The sequence below is a fragment of the Neolamprologus brichardi genome, chromosome 14, assembly GCF_056152115.1.
Source record: "Neolamprologus brichardi isolate AB-2024 chromosome 14, ASM5615211v1, whole genome shotgun sequence".
NCBI classification, from domain to species: domain Eukaryota; kingdom Metazoa; phylum Chordata; class Actinopteri; order Cichliformes; family Cichlidae; genus Neolamprologus; species Neolamprologus brichardi.
In genome coordinates this window covers 9,853,818-9,873,001 of record NC_142117.1, presented here as the reverse complement: position 1 = coordinate 9,873,001, position 19,184 = coordinate 9,853,818, and the positions used below count along the sequence as shown (strand labels likewise).

The window sequence follows — 19,184 nt, the reverse complement described above, 5'->3', positions numbered from 1 at the left end:
GATATGTCCTTCAACGCACATATTAAACAAATATGTAAGACTGCGTTCTTCCATTTGCGCAACATCTCTAAAATTAGAAATATCCTGTCTCAGAGTGACGCTGAAAAACTAGTTCATGCATTTATTACTTCCAGGCTGGACTACTGCAATTCATTATTATCAGGATGTCCAAAAAACTCACTGAAAAGCCTTCAGTTAATCCAAAATGCTGCAGCAAGAGTACTGACAGGGACTAGAAAGAGAGAGCAGATTTCTCCTGTTTTGGCTTCCCTTCATTGGCTTCCTGTTAAATCCAGAATTGAATTCAAAATCCTGCTCCTCACATACAAGGTCTTAAATAATCAGGCCCCATCTTATCTTAATGACCTTGTAGTACCATATTACCCTATTAGAGCACTTTGCTCCCGCTCTGCAGGCCTACTTGTTGTTCCTAGAGTATTTAAAAGTAGAATGGGAGGGAGAGCCTTCAGTTTTCAGGCCCCTCTTCTGTGGAACCAGCTTCCAGTTTGGATTCGGGAGACAGACACTATCTCTACTTTTAAGATTAGGCTTAAAACTTTCCTTTTTGCTAAAGCATATAGTTAGGGCTGGACCAGGTGACCCTGAATCCTCCCTTAGTTATGCTGCAATAGATGTAGGCTGCCGGGGGATTCCCATGATGCATTGAGTTTTTCCTTTCCAGTCACCTTTCTCACTCACTATGTATTAACAGACCTCTCTGTATTGAATCATATCTGTTATTAATCTCTGTCTCTCTTCCACAGCATGTCTTTTATCCTGTCTTCCTTCTCTCACCCCAACCGGTCGCAGCAGATGGCCGCCCCTCCCTGAGCCTGGTTCTGCCGGAGGTTTCTTCCTGTTAAAAGGGAGTTTTTCCTTCCCACTGTCGCCAAAGTGCTGCTCATAGGGGGTCATATGATTGTTGGGCTTTTCTCTGTATCTATGAAGCGCCTTGAGGCGACATTTGTTGTGATTTGGCGCTATATAAATAAAATTGAATTGAATTGAATTAATAAATGTCATGTGATAATATTACTGGTTTAAGACAAAAAAACCCTCAAGTTTTATAAAAAAGATTTTAATACTTTAACTGTATTCCCATCAACATCTTCATCATCATAATCATTCAGAAATACTTCAGCAGTCCAAGCAGAGTGGAGAGGGAGCCGAATGTTTAAAGAGTCCTTTGGCTGCAGCTCCCCTCACACACCGCTGTGACAGACAACACTGTAATAGAAATGCTTACAGAGGACTTTGTGTGTGCGTGCGTGTGTGTGCTGCAATGGCTTTCAATGTAGTGTTTACTGCAATGTGTTTGTATGTGCGTGTGTATAGGAAAGATCCTAAGGTAACGGACGCCTGCAGGCGTCTTAAGGAGGTCAGTGGTACGATAGCGAGGCAGACTGGAAGTCATTCATAGTGTTTAGCTTCATGCTGAGGAAGAGCACTAATATTTCAATAAAGTCACGTGAAGCTGCAGCCGCCCGGAGTGGCGTGCATAAATATAAAAATAGAATAAGAAAAAACTAACAAAAAAAAACAACAACACAAAAAACAAAAGAACAAAGCTTTAAATAAAGTTTATGTGTGAAGGGGAGTGTGTGTGTGTGTGTGTGTGTGTGTGTGTCTCAGTCTCTGACAGTCAAACATGTGTAGGAAGACAGGGAGGAGTGAAGAAGGCGTGCTCACAGGACCCGAGCCCCGTGCTGTGGCAAGAAGTCCGGGATGAGTATTCATCGGTGTGTCTGATCCAATCCCTGGGTCTTCCTGTGGTTCAGCAGGCATGATGGGAAGTGTAGTTTAAAGCATATGTCTCACCCACAGGACACAGTGGAGTCATTTAAAGAAGAGGAAGCACTTCTACTCTGAAAGAGGTATGGCTTAAACCTGTGGGTCCAGACTAACGCATGTGTGTAGGGGTCACATCCACTTGTGTGTGTGTGTGTGTTTGTGTGCATGTGTGTTAGGGTGGAACAGCTACATTGAGGTCAGTGTCTTTCAGTGGGGAATGTAAACTTTTGGAGAAATGTGTCTTTTTTTCTTTAAATAGTGTACCTTCATTACACATAATCAGCCACACGCACACACACACACACACACACGCATACATATCCCTCCAAACATATACACACATTCAAACGGCAATTACCCCCCTCTCTCTCTCTCTCTCACACACACACATACACACACACACACACATACACCACATATACACCCCAGCTCCCCCCACAACTAATGTGCGTGTATGTCCAGTCCTTGGGTGAGCAGCGGCTCTGCGGGGTGTGCATGAGGCGGCGGGTGGAGCAGCATGGCCGCGTGAGGGTGCGGGCCAGGATAAGAATGGAGGGACGGTCCTGGGTGGGGAGGATAGCCTGGTTGGGACAGGAGAGCGCCGGGGTAGTCACCCTGCAGGGAAGACATTCCCTGGAGACCTGGTGCGAGAAGAAAGTGGAATATTTACGAGGTTCCTCCAAGATGCAGAAGTACAGAAGACCCTTCCCTTCTGTCTTAAATCACATTATTAATGGATTATAGGTTTGCACTGGAAACTATGTGAACCTGACGCAGGTATTCAGTGCAGGTTCGCCTGTTTAGTTCCTCTTAAGCACCTGAATCCTTTGAAATTTGTAACAGCTTTTAATTAAAGCTACAAATAATTATTATAATTCATTGCAATATTCTATAAATCAGGAAACATCCCTGTCAGACTTGAAACAAACTTATGCAGGTTTTAAACACTGCCCTGCTCTACAGCATGTATTTCAGTCCCTTGAACACTGCTGCTGGCTTTTAAGAGGTTTTTTAACAACTTTATTTTAGGACACGGGGTTTGGTATTTCAGAGTGGTGTTTAGTGCTGGGCAAAGCTTTTTGTTAATATTGAAATCACAAACTTTTACTTCAACTAGAAATGAAAAAGAAACAGCCTTTAACATGACAAAGAACTGGTGGGTCGTTAATTAACTGTAGCCACGCAGATAGTTATACTTTATTTAATATTTATAAATATTTTACCTAATCCATGTTATTTATTTTCATTTATTTTAGTTTCATAATCAGTGTTGCTGGTAATTTTCTATAGATTCATACTAACTTCTACAGAAAACTGAAAAGACCAAAACTAACATTTCTTAATAATTTTAACTTCCCTCCTTAATTTAGTTTTAAGATATAATATATCATAATATAATAACATAATGATTTCCAGATTCAGCTTGGCGCTGCAGTTGTTGGGGGGTGTTTTCAGAGATGGATAACCCCACATTTGGTGTGCTAATGAGTATTTTCAGCAGCACAAACGGTGTGTGTCTGTCAAAATAAACTACAGTGTTTGTGCTCCTAGTGACGAATGGAGTTCAGCTATATTTAATTCTGCCGTACCTGCTGTTCGAAGCCCGAGGTGGGCCTGGCCGTCAAGCCCGTAGCCCCCGAGAGCCGCGCCCTCCGGGCTGTAGGGACCACCCTGACCTGTGAGACAACACACGCCTTCTTACACAAATACACAACAGACACACACTCATGAACACATTTAGGTTTACTGAATGACTAATGAATAAACACCGACCTGAGCGATTTGACTGATCAATCATTGGCTGGACTATTCTCCTCCTGGCATTGATGAACCTGTATGAAGCATTCACATAGATAGATAGTGAGAGAGAGAGAGAGAGAGAGAGAGAGAGAGAGAGAGAGAGAGAGAGAGAGAGAGAGAGAGAGAGAGAGAGAGACCCGTTAATGGAGAAAAAGGCTGACCGGGAGACTATTAACCTTTTCCGTTTTACAACCACTTAACCCTTTCAGAGGACAGAGTAAATCAGCGTTAGGGCAGAGGACGTATCGATCAGCCCTGTGATAATTGATTGATCTGCATTGATTGGATTTGTGTGTGTGTGTGTGTGTGTGTGTGTGTGTACCTGCGGCAGTGGAGGTTAAAATATGTACGCTATGAAAGAACAGAATCTATTCTCTTTAACACACGTTTCATGTTTGCATGTGTTTAAAAGTGGAGGAACAAAGCATGGAGAGAACTATTCATCAGCAATTAGGAAACGTGTTCATATGTGTGTGTGTGTGTGTGTGTGTGTGTGTGTGTGTGTGTGTGTGTGTGCTCAGAGAGTGAATAGGAAAGATGTGAGCACTAAATAATTTGATTATTTGATTATTGGTTTACTATTCTGCTTTATGAGCACAGAGCTTGTGAATTACATGGCACTGCAGCTTGGGAAAAATGCGTCCTGTTACACGGCACACGCCAGTAAAGTACATTAAAGGTCTATTTTCAAATCAATTTTTTCTTGTGCACTTTTTAACTGGATTAAAAAAAATATTTGGGACTTTGTAGAATAAAAACTTGCAAAAAAAGTTCACAAAGCAAAGTAACAGCAACATAATTTCAACACAACGTTAAAAACAGGGCATGCTGGCAGGGAGGATCTTAAATCTCCATCAATAGAGCACCAGAGAAACGAGTCCTGAAACCCAGAAGTGATATAGCAGTTCTGCACTTCTGGTTCCCTCGTTTGGATTCAGGTCTCTTTGGTTAGAAAGATGAAATAAGGTCTAGCTTTAAGCTTTAGTAATCTGGATGCATGCTCAATCATCCACACATTTGCATAATGACAAAAAATAGCACTACTGACTAACAATGAGCCAATTAACGTCATTACGCTGAACCCAAGTGATGATGGTTTTGTTTATACCATAATGCCTGCATTTTACTTTTTCCAATTGCACTTATGCTGCAAAGATCAGAAAAGAGATGTGCATTCACTGAGATTAATTCGCTGACATGCCATGAGCTTTTATTTTACACGATAATTAAAGAACAAGAATCTGCTTTGTGCAGAGAAAACAAAAGTGATGCTAACTTCTGGTTTAACCTACAGAAAAAGGAAAAAAAACCTTTCCCTGCCACACTTTAAAGGAACAATGAACGTCAGAGGGGCGGAGCCTAAAGGAGCGTAACTATTGGACAAACAAGTTTAAACCCTGGAACGCAGTTCTGTTCATATAGCACCAAATCACATGCACAATAACAATAAATCTTGGCATAAGAAACATAAAATGTAAAGGTTATGCTTCACATTTAAAAATGTAACTGATGTTGAGCACACTTACCAGTTGTTGACCTGTAAGATGGTCAGTCCTGTATCCTGTGACAACTGCTTCTTCTGCTCCTCAGATGGGTACGGATGCTGCGGGAGGACACACGAGGCTCAGGTTAGAGAAATCAAACAGTCCAGACTCTGCGCTGTGATCTTTTCTGCTTTTGTTGAGAATCATCTCGAGGCCTAAAAGCGACGTCTGTGAGCTCTCAGCTCGAACATCGATGACCTTCCGTCTGAGTGAACATCTGCGCTCACATTTTCACCCTCATCAGCCCCTCTCGCTTTCCATCTCAGTATCTCTCTCTAACTCACACACACGTTTTAATAATTGAAGTGAAGCAACATTTGACCTGCCTCATTTAGTAGCTAATTACCAATCCGAGCAGCTCACCAACAATTACTCACTCCATTTCTGTCGCTTCTACAATTATTCAACAGCAAGCATATTCACATAATCACTTAATCCCGGATTTTTCATTTAATTTAATTGACCTCCATTATACAGTGGCTTCACCCCTCTTTCTATTCCTGTCATAGACGTTTTGTTCCATGCTAAATCCTCTCTTTCACTAATTACAGCGCACAGACTTCCTTTGTTTGGTTACCAGTGTGGAAGGATGACTTAACTACAGTTTAAATTCAATATTTTCAAGGGTAATAATTCACTTTAATGTGGAAGGTAGATGAAAAGCCAACCCACCGACAGGTGCTGGAAGAGCCAAGCTCTCATGATGTTTGTGGCCACTTTAGGGAAGATCCCCCTCTTCTTGTTGTTCCTCCTGTCTCTGTCCGTCTCGTCCTCCTCACCTGTGCTGGGAGAGGCCACGCCTCCATCGAGACCATCGCCTGCAGGGAGACCATGGAATCATCATCATCCTAAATGACTGCCAGCATCTATCAGGTCCCAACTCACGCGAGCCCACTAAGCAAATGTGTTTGAGCCGAGACAGGCAAACTGCGTCAGCTTTAAAACCACACTCTGCTTTCACAAATCAAACTCACCATAACTATTATTTTACAGTTTAGTGTAACTGCTGTGCATGTCATTCATTTTACGGTTGAAAGATGGTTAATTTTCTACAGTTATTGCACTGAAACTATTTTTTCTATCCAGCTTAAAATATTTAATATTGTGAATGACAGAGAAACGCAGTAATTTGTCTTTAAGAAGCTGAAAGCGAAGAATGTTTCTCATTTTTGTTTAAAAACGCCTGAAGTGATTCATTGATTATCAATGCAGCTACCAGTAGTTATGATAATACTGGCTTGTTTTAACACAGTTATTTATATTACTATACACAGTGAATGTGTAACCTGCTTTCCCTGTGTCTGCTTCCTCACTGCAGTGTTTTCTGGTGCACACAGTAGCTCGGTTCATCATTAACTATTGATGTCATGTAAATAATACACATATGATCATGTCTCACGCACAAATTGTCCTTTGCTCTGCGCAGACTGATTCTTTTACTTTCCACTCTATCTGCCTGTCTTTTCTGTACTCTAACTCTTTAACCCTGTGGACACCTGCCAGGGAACACCCTTATTTCTCTTCTCTAAACTGAGAGGTTTCTGTCATGTTTCAGGCATGCTTCCAGCACGAAAGGACTGGCTGTGCATCAGAGGTTAGTGAGAATGACCTCTCCCTATACGGTTTATTAGGACTACCCTCAGAAAAACCTGAAGCCTGCTCTTATGGCCATCAAACTAAGTCTTTATAGATATATATTGAGAAACACATTGAGGGTACAGAGATTGGGGAAAGAGTTCAATTTAATTCCCTGATGCTTTTAGATATATCATAGCTGCGACTTCCTTTGGCTATTATAATTGTGCAGCTAAGATCTGTGCTAGTGTATGTGTACCTGCATCACTGCAGGTGTCTGCTGTGCTGTGTGAAGGTAGGCCACAGGTGCCTGGCGTTCCCAGAGGAGTAGTGGCACATTCATCTGGCTCTCGTAACCACGATGCATTCTGCAGGCACAGGAAAAGATGGAGGACAGAGGTGAGATGAGGAATTCCCAGTACAGGAGGAATAAAAGGGAATTGAGAAACACCAGGGGCACTACTCTGGATTCTCAGTGGACACAGATGGATGTGTGATAAGCATGCCGATCAACATCCAACGTCTCACCTGCTCCGACAGACTGGTACAGGACCCGGTGAAATCCTCCATGTCAGACTTGGACCCACCCTCTCGCTCATCCAGCACAAGGTCTGTGGGCATTTTGCCCTTCAGACAGGTGATGTAGCGATGGCAGAAATTATCACACAGGTCGTGCACCTTGGGAAAAAGATTTATTTATTTATTTTTACAGATTTTTACTTAATAATTAATACTAATGATACCTAATAATGAGCTTTAAGCTTTAAGCCTACCTACAGATTAAAGGACAGGTGCACATATTTCAAATTTAAAGAAATTATAGCTATAATAATAAGCCTTTTACAGACTTATTGCCTTTCTTGTTTAGTTTAATAAAAAGAAATATGATGCTAAACACCACCAACCTTCTCTAACTCCAGTAAATGAAAGCGAAGAACCTGTATGGCCTGGATCATCTGAGGAGGAAAGATGCACTTTAGTTCTGAAAACATATCCCACAATGCAATATGTGAAATCTGAGTTAAGTGTGAAGTTAGTTGGTGCATCATACCAAATTGTCCAGCTCGGGATTGGAAGAAAAAATGGGTTTCTCTGACCGAATCTGCAACAGAAAGTCGACCCAGTATTAAAAAAATCTGAAAACAAACAACATCAGCTGAGACCTGGTTCTCTGATTGGGCCTCACAGTCACCGCTCACCTGCTTTGCGAAGGCGGCGATGTCATCGTTGAAGGATTCGGAGGAGCAGACGTCGCTGTGATTGGTCATGCCAGGGAGGTGGGAGGTTGCTGACAGGGAGGTGGAGTCTCGAGGGGAGCAGGTGGCCAGCTCACACTTCTCAAACACTAAGGCCAGCAGTGGAAACAGTGGGTGACTGTACACACACACACACACACACACGCACACACACACACGCGCACACACACACACACACACACACACACACACACACACACACACACACACACACAGTTAACAAACTATACATAAACACAGTCACAGTTGACATTCATGTGTTAAGAGAAACTTTAAACCGCAGTATTTATGTTGCACACAGCTATAAACACTCCATGTGTATTTTCATATTCAGCACAAACATATACTTTATGTTAATCTGATGAGAGTGTGCAAGTACTTAAAATTTTTCTAGCCACTGGAAGGCTACTAAATCATTTTTTAACACATGCTTACCCGTAGATCTGGTCCTTGTGGTGTTTGAGGGAGTCGGGGATGGTGGGTCCGTACTGCGGGGGAGGAAGCCCCCGGACTTCGTCCCCATACCCCCCCACCGACATGCCCTCTGACCCTGAGTAGTGCACCAGCTCTTCATACTGAAACACAATTAGATGAAAAGACAGAAAACATGAGACACGTTGGACATCTGTGGCTGTCTGACATCAAATCACACTGGGATTTTATTATGTGGTCGGGCTGTCAGTGGAACGGTCTAATATACAGTTACAGTTACTAGACCTGATGTGGGTTTATATCTGCATGCTTCTGTTTGTGCTGTCATTTATATAAATGGAAAATGACCGCATATGGATATTGTAAGTTTGAGTATGTGTGTTAGTGCTATTACAACTAGTAATCCTAGCTAATCTGAAACTAACTGTCGAACCAGTGTCACTGCAGTTTGATGTAATTTATTTACACACATTCATGAGAAAAATGGCCTTGATCATCTGAGGAGGAAAGATGCACTTTAATTATGAAAAATTGCTTTTTTTTCACTTTGGCAGAAAGATGAGATACTTAAGGAAATTCTAGCAATGCCAGGATCCTAAAACACTCATGAAAGCCAAACAGAAGCAGCAGCAGCAGAGCTGCAAAGCAGTTATCCTCACTACTTGAAAAGTTTACTTTCTGTGAGCTAAGAAGAAGAGGAGGAGATAACAAAAGAAGGCGATGTCATCTTTGAAGAAAGACAGCAAGCATGTAGCTGCTAATACAGTATCCTGGTTGCATTACTCAGACAAGACAGTAGCTGTGCAGACATCTCTCATGATTTGCTGTGTGACAGCCTCACTGAGGCCCACTTGCAGAGGGAATCATACACAGACATATGTTGCAGACGCAATGACTCACACATGCACAGAGACAATCGTGCACTCAGCAGCCCTCAAAATACGTGTCATGAATACACATGTCTGACTCCCTGGTTCCCCCATCTCTCTCTGTCTCTGTGTGAGTTTTATTGAGTTATTGAAACTCAGTCTCTAAGGTGATGTTGCTCAGGTCAGAAGATCTTCTTCTGGGACTCCTGTTACACTCCCAAAGGGCCACTGGGATCAGACTGCACGGGACAAGTGACCCCAGCATGGACACCTTTAACTTCAGTGTTATTTTAACCCAGTCATTAATGTTATGATGCGCTTAGGCTGGTTTTTACTGCGCAGACTGTTTCCAAATAAAGGTTTCTGATTTACCACATTATTTTTATATTTATTTTACTCAGAAGTGTCCACTTCCAGATCATCAGTGATGTTTATTTGTAGAGTGCAAAAGCAGATAACCTGCAAGTGGTGAGACAGTGAAACCTGGTATAAAAGCAATTATTCTACCTCAATGTTAACCTCTGGGAATTACATAAAATAATGAAACAGAAATTAAATCATTCCTCTTTACACGCATGCACATGCCTTCCATGAAAACCCCTCTTTAGGACCCCTTTGGAGGTCCCCACTTTGGGAACCACTGTCCTAAACGCCTTATCAAATTGTTGCATTTCAGCCTCCCATATGGCCACCGGGATCACAGAAAGCACCTGCTCTGAGGCCCTGTCCCCGGACACCTTCTAGTTTTTATGGAGGCTGGCTATTAACACAATCACCGCTATCGGATTGCGCGTCTCTCTTTACGCACGGCCCCTATCGAGTTTCCGTGCGTCAAGGCGGATCAAAGCGAACAAGTCGAGATGACAAATTCCGCGAATGTTCCCTTTTTTTTTCAAAAAAGTCATGGAGCCGGTAAACAGGATTCAGATGGCAGAACAACATTTTCATTATATATATAAAAAAAAGTTATAGCTGGCCTAACAGGAGACTTTAAGCTGTCTGACTGTGGTCATATGCGCCACAGTAACGCAAAGTTTTCTAAAAGAGGAAACCTGGAGCAGATGCTGTGTTTCATAAATGTCAGACACTATGTGAAAGTAAAGCTGAGCAAAAGAAGCTAATGTTCTATCAGCGGAGAATAATTTAACTGTAAATATCAATTCTTTCAAACTGAAATTTAAAAACTGTGTTTTAAAACAAGAAACACGCAATTTAAATTATGGGTTTAAAAGTACAAGCCTGCTTTCATTTTACTGGAAAATAACCAAGTGTGGATATTTTTGATAATTTTGTGCTAAACTTCAGATTTTCCACGCTCTTCTAAAATCAATAAACCTTAAAAATCGCAAAGCGCCAGCAGCGGGCAATACCCTCCACAAGGAAAGAACATAGATTTAGCAACACTGTTTAAAAATTGTATTAATTATTAAATTTGCCTAAGATATGGAAATGATTATCTACAGCTTTCCAAAACGAAATCTACATATTTCTTCTGAGGGTAAAATACCCGTACCTGTTGCAGGTTATAGACTGGAGCGCCACAATATAGGCGTGTTTTCGCAGAGACACGTTAAAGCACTGATTTCCATTTGAAGTGATTGTTTAATTTTAATTTTTAACTTTTCTCTTTTAATCTGCGTTATTACTGCACGAACCAGAATAAAAACATTTAACGTTAAATGGAGCAGTGAAAAGCTTCTGTCTCTCAATATACAAATGAGCCATACAGCAAGTATCCATTCTATTTCTGCGATCTGAAAATCTTTCAGTTTCTTTATATGGGCTCTGTGTGCAAGCAGTTCCCGGTACACGTGGTTGTCCATGTTTGGCCCCTGCTGCTCTCGCTGTCTGCGCTGTTTTCACACGGCAGTGATTTTCTGTATACACACTGAATATCTACACTTGCTTTCCTCCATTCAGAGGTCTCTGTCCGCCTGCTGCCCGTCAGCCTATTTCTCCTCCACCACCACCACCACCAAGCCTCTGAATCACTGTAGCAAAAAAACTGACCTACTTACCGAGTTGCAGAGCTGCATCTCTTCTCCTCTGCCTCTTAATGACCTCCACTCTAAACCTATCTGACATTAGGCTATACGCAATAAAAAATGACATTCTTTTATGGTCCCCACACTGCAAGTTATGCATCGCATAAACTAAACTAAACCGATTTTTAACTCGTGAAATAGATTATGGTTGATTAAAAGTGGTGGGCCAAAAAGTTCTTTGAATCAATATCAAATTGATTATAAGTAAGCATTTAGCTGCTATATACAGAATATTTTATGAGGAGTTTTTATAGCATGAAATGATATTAATGTTCTCTAATTTCCCCTACTAAACATCCACTGCTCTCCTTTCACTGGGCCTTGATTTTTTCTTTTTTATATGTGCCCTGCAAGCAAAGAGGATTACCATGTGCTCCCTTTGTGACTGTTTTCTAATTACTTCTCTGTAGTGATAAAACGATGTTAGCCGAGACAGGCTCTTGTCTGCCTCACTCATTAAAAAAAAGAAAAAAGAAAAAAAGAGCAGCCCTACCCTCTTCTCCATGCGACCCGACAGCCAGTCCTACACCGGGGATGATGATGCGCTGCTCGGCTAGCGCAGCGTGCTTTGCTCCCTTCCTCTGCCTTCCGGAGTCCTGGAAATAAAAGTGCATTTGTTTTTATATTTATTGTGAATTAAGTTGTAATTGTAAGAACAGCCCATTGGATTCAACAACAGCGTGAGGTATTGGATATAAACACTTAGGACCTGCTCCTTGTGTGTGTGTGTGTGTGTGTGTTTACTCCGAGTCCATCGTGCTTTATATAACAACATAACGACGGGACTGGAGGTTTTATGGCCGGCTGATATTCTATGGAGGACCTAATGCTTTATAGTAAGATAATAGCTAATAAACGCTATAATAATCCCAGCAACCCATTAAACGCTATTGCCGGATGAGGAGGAGTAATGCGAGGCTCAAATAAATGGTGTAAAATGTCCCACCGAGAGGTAAACGCTCGCCGTATCCTGTCCTGCTCGGGCCGTGTCCGGTGTAGTCCACAATCCCCCGGTGTGAAAGGGAGCGGCGGCTTCCTGCAGCGCCTCGCCTCCGCCTGGTGCGCGTCTCGCTCCGGATCGCAGAGCGTCGGGATGCTCGGTGCTGTGGAAGACGGACTCACAGACAGCGTCCCTCCTTTCCCCCCAGTTTTTTTCTTCTTCTTCTTTCTTTCCTGGCTCCTCGCGTTTGGCTGTCCGCTCAGCATACGGCGACAGGCTGGAAAATGTCACGGCTGGGAATGAGCAATGGTGTTTTCAGCCTCCAGAGGGGAGAAGGAGGAGGAGGAGGAGGTGCAGAGAAGGAGGAGGTGGAGTGGTGGTGATGGTGATGGTGGCGGTGTGCGGGGAGGTTTCGGAGGGTCAAAACACGACGGGGTCTCTTGCCCCCCCCCCCCCCCACGCCCCCCCTCATCCCTCCTCCTCCTTCTCCCTTTCCTTCTTTTCCCCTCCTCCTTATCCTTATCACACACACAAACGCCAGAGAAGAAGAAGAAGACGCAGACCCCCTCGATCGCTTTTTTGTTTTTATCTCCGCGCTGATTTCACTCCTCCACCCCTCCATCCTCCCCCTGCAGCTGCGCGGTTATCATCTCGGGATAACTGGGGAGAAGAATAGCGATAGCTCACACTGTTTAAGAGAATCTATGAAAATCCAGACACTTTGAAGGTGTGTGATCACCTTCACACACACACAACAAAGACATTTCATTAAAAACGGTCTCCCTCTGAAATATGGGCACTTTGATCACATGTGCAACAATTAGGACTTGAATTAGAAAGAGAAAGCTGTAGAAAAATAACGCTGGTTTGCCTTCGGCGGAGTTCATCTCCACTAATTATAGGATTAAAGTTGGTCTCGGTGAAGCTGTCCCTCCTGTAGCCTCATAAATAAGTTGGGAGCGTGCTCATGACATTTACAGGCTCACAGTGTTTTGCTGTTTTTGTTGACGTCCATTCAAGGGCAGCCTTTTGACCCAAATCAAATGCACCCCTTTTGTCATCTTTCTTAATTGTTGTTGTTGATTGAAAGACGTCCGAAAATAAAACCATTACGCGTAACTTTCATTTTAACCAGAAAGAGAGAAACAGAGAGAGGGGGGAACCTTTCAGATGTTAGTGGCATAGCTAAACTCACCGTCTTGTGTTGTAAATGACATCTAAGTAACATGATAATTATCCAAAACGTTCTTTTCCCCCGGGCCCTGCTGTGAGGGGCCAACAGGCGGCTGCTTTTCAATCAGCAGCGGCTTGGCGGGGATCAGGAGGCCGGGGCAGGCGGCTCTGTGGGCGGCACGGTGTTTGGCCGTAGGGCCGCCTGCGAGGGCCCCGCGTCGTCCCTGCAGCCGGGGAGGGCTTTCAACTCCGCAGGGTGCTGCTTTCCTACGGGGGTGATCACAGAGCTCGAGCCCCCTCCTACACTGAGCCACGATGCCATGTCAATGGGCTGAAAAAGGCGATCCAAGGCTTGTTTTCTCTTTAACAGGTTAAATGAAAGGATTAACACAGAAGCGTGTAACATCTGATGGATTCATCTTCGCAGGGCTTTAGCTTTTCCTCGAACCCTTTCCACAACACAAATAGCCTACTGAATTAACATCAGTTAATTTTTTTTCAAGCGCTTAAGACTAGTGACCCGGATGGCTGACGACATACACGAACATCAAAAGTTATTGATTTCTTGATCAGATCTTGATCCGGATTTTTCTCAATCATTTGCCTGAATTGAACCATAAATCTTCGCACTCTATCCAACAGGCTGTTTATCTAAACACAGATAACAGCCATTTACATCACAAACACTTAAACGACCCATCACTTTTATCACAGCTGTAACACCTCCTTTCACTCACAGCATAACAACACGTTTTAGCACAACATATGTTATTAAGTTTGTGTTAACGGGTAACACGGCTGATCTGAATGTTCTCACGGAGGCACACAGAGATGCCCCAAAATAACTCACAGAGCAAACTGCAGGGTAGCATTTATATTCACCATCAGCTGGTGGCTTATCAACATTCATTAGTGGTTTATTAGCTCTTCATTAGTCATTATACAACACTTCCCTTGTTCTGCACAACCAGATTGTAAGTTAGTAAGACTTTTCTCCTTATAACGTTATTGCTTAATAAGTGAAAAACTAGTTATTGGAAGGAGGTCTCTTTAAATTTTCAGAAACAGACAGACTTAATTTAACACTACTAACTACAGAATATTAGATTAAATATTCTGACATCAATTAATAAATGGCACATTAAATGTTAGTTTAACCTCTCTCTAACAGGTATTTATTGTTTACAAACCGTGAAATAATAGTTGGTAGTACTTGGTGATTATTTAATAATTGAACATCATATAAATAGGTATTGTAAGTTCACAACTACTGCTTATCAAACTCTATAAATGATTCATAAAGACTGTGGAGTGAACATAATTTGTAAAGTAAACTTATATTAAAACTGCTTTTGTTAAAAAATGTGTAAGACAGCAGGTAGAGTGGAATCATAAGACTCCAAACATGACGTCTGTGGCTCATTGACCTCCTTCAATCATTGTTATTTTTTTTATTTCTGCTTTGCGTTTACGCTGCCATCTGTTTGGTTATGTTTAGACTTGATTAGGTTGAGAAAAAGATCGTGATTTAGGCTGAAATACAATGCAAGCAGCAGTATCTGACATCCTTTGACCAGTGAGGTCAGGCTCACTGCTCAGTAATGAAATAACGTTCAATCATCAACAAATACATAATATGGTATTTATAAATATTATATGTAGTGTAAGTGTAATTGAATGCTATCCTTACTGTCTATTATCAGCTATTCAATTAACTATCAGTTTAGACATAAACCCTAAATTGATGGCATTAACATAAATTACCCCCTTGCTACTCACAAGTATGCATTATTAATGATTACTTGTTTGCTTGTTAGCAGTAAAATTCATGTTTTCTACAGTGTAATGTCCCACTATTTATCAAGAGTTTTTAGCACTTGTATTTATAGTGTGTTATTGAGTTGATGAATATGTGTGTGTCCTGAAAAAGCCTTAGAAAGTGCATTGTAATTACTAACCATGAGCCAATATGCAGTTGATAATCATGTTGGAATAATTAATAATATTATTAATAATAAAAATAAATACTTATAGGTATTATAAAGTGGGTTTGTTAATATAAAGAGTTGAAAATGTGTGCGTTAAAACAACACATCGTGAAACAAGTTTACAACATTGAAACAGTAAATTAGCTCTTGTAGTTAGGATTCTATCTTTGCTATATTGTTGCTTTATCAGCTTGATAAAACAACAACAAAAGTTGCACCACCTCTACTATGTAGAATAGATTGTCCTGTGTCTCTCTCCTTACCGCAAACTGGTCGAAGCAGGTGGCCGCCCCTCCCTGAACCTGGTTCTGCTGGAGGTTTCTTCCTTTTAAAAGGGAGTTTTTCCTCCCCACTGTCACCAAGTTTGCATAAGGGATCATCTGATTGTCGGGGTTTTCTCTGTAACATTGTGGGGTCTTTCCCTTAAAATATAAAGCACCCTGAGGTGACTGTTGTGATTTGGTTCTATATAAATAAGATTTAATTGAATTTTTTTTTTACCTACTACATGTGCGATTCACTGGGTTGTTTACACAAAGTCTCTGTGGGTTTGTGCTTGATCATTTCTTAATGTAAAATAGATGACTTACTATTGCTACTTTGTTAGTTTTTCCATTCCTGACAATCATGACATGATTAAAGACTTTTCATAGATCTGATCAAAGCAATATTAATCTTTATGCAAAAGTTTTTCTATACATGCGTGTCAACAAAACAAAAGCCTTACTCGTAGGCCATAAACTAGAATTCCTTTTGCTGCCTTTAGAGGATCCCCACCTTGTTCTTCTTATAACATGCTGTTTGGATGAGTGTACTTTTTCAGCATAATTATTTAAAACCCAGTCTGAACATGAGGTCACATGCTATCACTTGTGCAGTAATTCAGTCCGTGTTTGGCAGACAGTGCGACTGCATGTGCGGTGGCTGATAAAAACGTAGTATTGGCTTCTTGTCTGACTCCCAGGTTAATTCAGCTTTACGTGTTGGCCTTGTGTTGTTGGGGACCTTGTGTAAAGAACGGGCTCGCTCTCTACACCAAAGAGCTGAAAATCAGTCAGGCAGGTTCACTGTGGGACCATTCGCCATGTCAGGGCTGCTGCAGTTATTTGTCATTCCCTGTCAAGGCTCAGGCGCTCTCTCTACTGCACAAGGCCTGTTGGGTGCACGTGCTTGCAGTAGACCCAGGAATGCATATACGTGTGTGTGTATGTAAATGTGTGTGCTCGCTTGCTTGTTTGCTTGCGTGCTGGAGGGTTACTGTCAAGGTGGTGCTCTTCTAATCTGGGCCTCACTGCAGGCGATGCCCAGGGCTAGAAAACAGGAAACAACAGGCAGAGTTGTGTGTGGAACTATTTGAATGTGAGAGCGCATGTGTCTTTATGTTCTTCTTGTGTGACACAGGAAAAATAGAAAGAGGGTTTGTCTGTAAACTCATCAAGTTCCAAGCAGAATTTCCTCCCATTTTCCTCTTCCTGTTCTCAGCTAAATGCAGCTGCTGCTGCAAAAACAAATGTGACATTGCCAGCTGTTGACACTTTTAAAATTCCAGTCCATCCTTTTCATCATCTGCAAGGTGAAAATCAGCCACCTCCAGCAACTGCTGCTGTTGCTGCTGCCCCATTTCGCAACAAAACTCTAGTTTTACTCGACTCGAGAAGGCCACCCAGCCTTGTTGACTTCAGTGACTCCACCATTAAGAAAATATGGCTGCCATGACCTCTGGCAACCACACTGAACCACCCAAAACATCAGACAACTGTAAGCCTTTGCCGCCTGCTTTGAGAATGAGGGGATGAGGAAAGGAACAAGAGAGAGGTAAAAGTGGGGTGCAGTTAGTGGGTGCAGAGTGCATTTTTATGAGGCCATGCCTATCTAGTTTCTTTTTTGTCTGGCTGTGTAGACATAAATTTTTACCCTCCCTCCCTCCTTGCCCGTGTTCCTCCATCTCTCTCCGGTTTTCTTCTGGCATGCTGGCCAAGCAAATCCGCCCTTATCGACCTGCTCCTGCAGCCTGTTTGCAAACTTTCCCCCCAGTTTCTCTCAGTCTCCTCAACCCGCATCATTCATCTTCCTTCACGTCCCCGCTGCCATCTTACCATATTTTCATTCCCTGGTTCCCTCTGCCTTCTGCTTTGCCATATTTTTTGTCTTTAAAGGCCAAAACCACCTTTATTCCCTTCAGTTATTTTCTTCTCTTCCATTCTTCCCCTCCTTCTCCTCCACCACCTCCACCCCCCACCCCTAGTCCCAACCCTACCCCCTTATAGATGGAGATTAACTGGGGAGAGCAGCGCCATCCGTCCTCGTGACTGTTTGTTGTTAAGGAGATGGATGGAAGCTCCCTCTGCCAGCCCCACGCAGCCGCAATTACACCAGCCGCCATGATGGATGGAGGGGAGGGAAAAGGGGGGTGGTGGAGAGGAGGGAGCCGCAGAGAGGGGGGCATCTATCACACCCCTTAATCTACCTGTCACTGCATGGCTTGCATGGGTAGAGGAGGGGCCGAAGGGAAGAAGAGAGTCGGCTTTACATCCACAGCTGGTCGAAGCTTCTTTTTTTTTTGTTAACACAAAATTTCTTTTCTTTTTTTTTTGCGGAACTTGGCCTGCAAGAAAGGGACATTAAATATCCCGATCAGTTTAATTGATTTCCCAGAGCCCACTCAATTCTGCTGAGCATACCACATGTGTGTGTTTGAAGTGTGTGTGCATGTTCGGCGGGCATCAACAGGTAATGAGATGCAGATTCTATTGCCCTTATGAAGAAACCCACACTTTGCATAAACCTCATAACATATACATATATATCCACACTAGAACTCAAGTGATAAACATGCAGAAAGGTGACCACAATACACACACACAGTACCAAACTAAGTTGTTTAGCATCCCCCCCAACACACACACTCACCCCTCCAACATTCTGAGCTCCTTCTCATACCTGTTGAAGACATCATGACCTATCACAGAGTAAATCTGCATACATCACCTGCAGCACTTCTTCATTTTCCCCCCCACAATGGTGCAGAAATGTTATGAAAAGTAATCTGAGGTCTCCTTCCCTCGACCCCTCCTCCTTCTCTCCCCATCTTCCTCCTCCACCTCCTCATCTGTCCAGAGAAGAGAGAGAGATGGGATGGAGGGATTAATACTCTTCCGCCCAAGCCAACCCTGAGAATGATAGATGGACAGATGCAGGAAGGGAGTGGAGGAGGAGAGAGATTAAAGGAGAGAAGTCTGAGGGTTCATAAATCCAAAAGGGTAGAGACCTGGTCCGCATCACACACTAATAAGATCTGCAAGAAATCTATGATGAGGAAGAGAGGTGGAGTGAAGAGGAGGGAGAGAGATGGGAGTGATGTAATAGCATTAGATGTAATCTAATCATGGCAATAAGATGTGAATGGATGAGTGTGAGCATGGTGATTATGCAGAAGAGGGATGGCAGTGCGTTGATGAAGCTTCGAGGCCTTGTTATTAAACAACAGATCAACAGACAGGCGTCACTGGGGAGCTTTCTGCTGCAAAGGCTCCATAAAAACGCTGTGTTTGTCGTACTTTTTGACAGATTTTATCACGCTGGCTGCCACCAGATGAAAACAAGAAGTGGTAACACAGTGGGTGCTGTATGGCTGCACAATGTCTCTGTCTGAAGTAAATGTAAATCAGGAAGAAAATGTGTGTTGATTGAAATGAATCATTCTGTGTGTCATGAAAGCTATGTGCTTCATCATGGTCGTGTAGGTGTGTGTGTGTGTGTGTGTGGCAGCCA

General features: G+C 42.6%; 1 protein-coding gene across 1 annotated transcript; it reads right to left on the bottom strand.

The window, feature by feature from the left end:
- Positions 1–1,100: 1,100 nt before the first annotated feature.
- On the bottom strand, positions 1,101–12,658 carry meis3 (myeloid ecotropic viral integration site 3). Its single transcript, XM_006801198.3, has 13 exons — positions 12,259–12,658; positions 11,806–11,908; positions 8,402–8,541; positions 7,910–8,084; positions 7,762–7,812; positions 7,616–7,666; positions 7,239–7,388; positions 6,970–7,078; positions 5,808–5,953; positions 5,118–5,194; positions 3,565–3,623; positions 3,381–3,467; positions 1,101–2,432 (listed from the first exon to the last, which is right to left on the bottom strand). Exons 2-13 carry the CDS (start codon positions 11,815–11,817, stop codon positions 2,233–2,235), a joined length of 1,257 nt encoding a protein of 418 aa, XP_006801261.2. The 5' UTR covers positions 11,818–11,908; positions 12,259–12,658; the 3' UTR covers positions 1,101–2,232.
- Between the last annotated feature and the right edge of the window lie 6,526 nt (positions 12,659–19,184).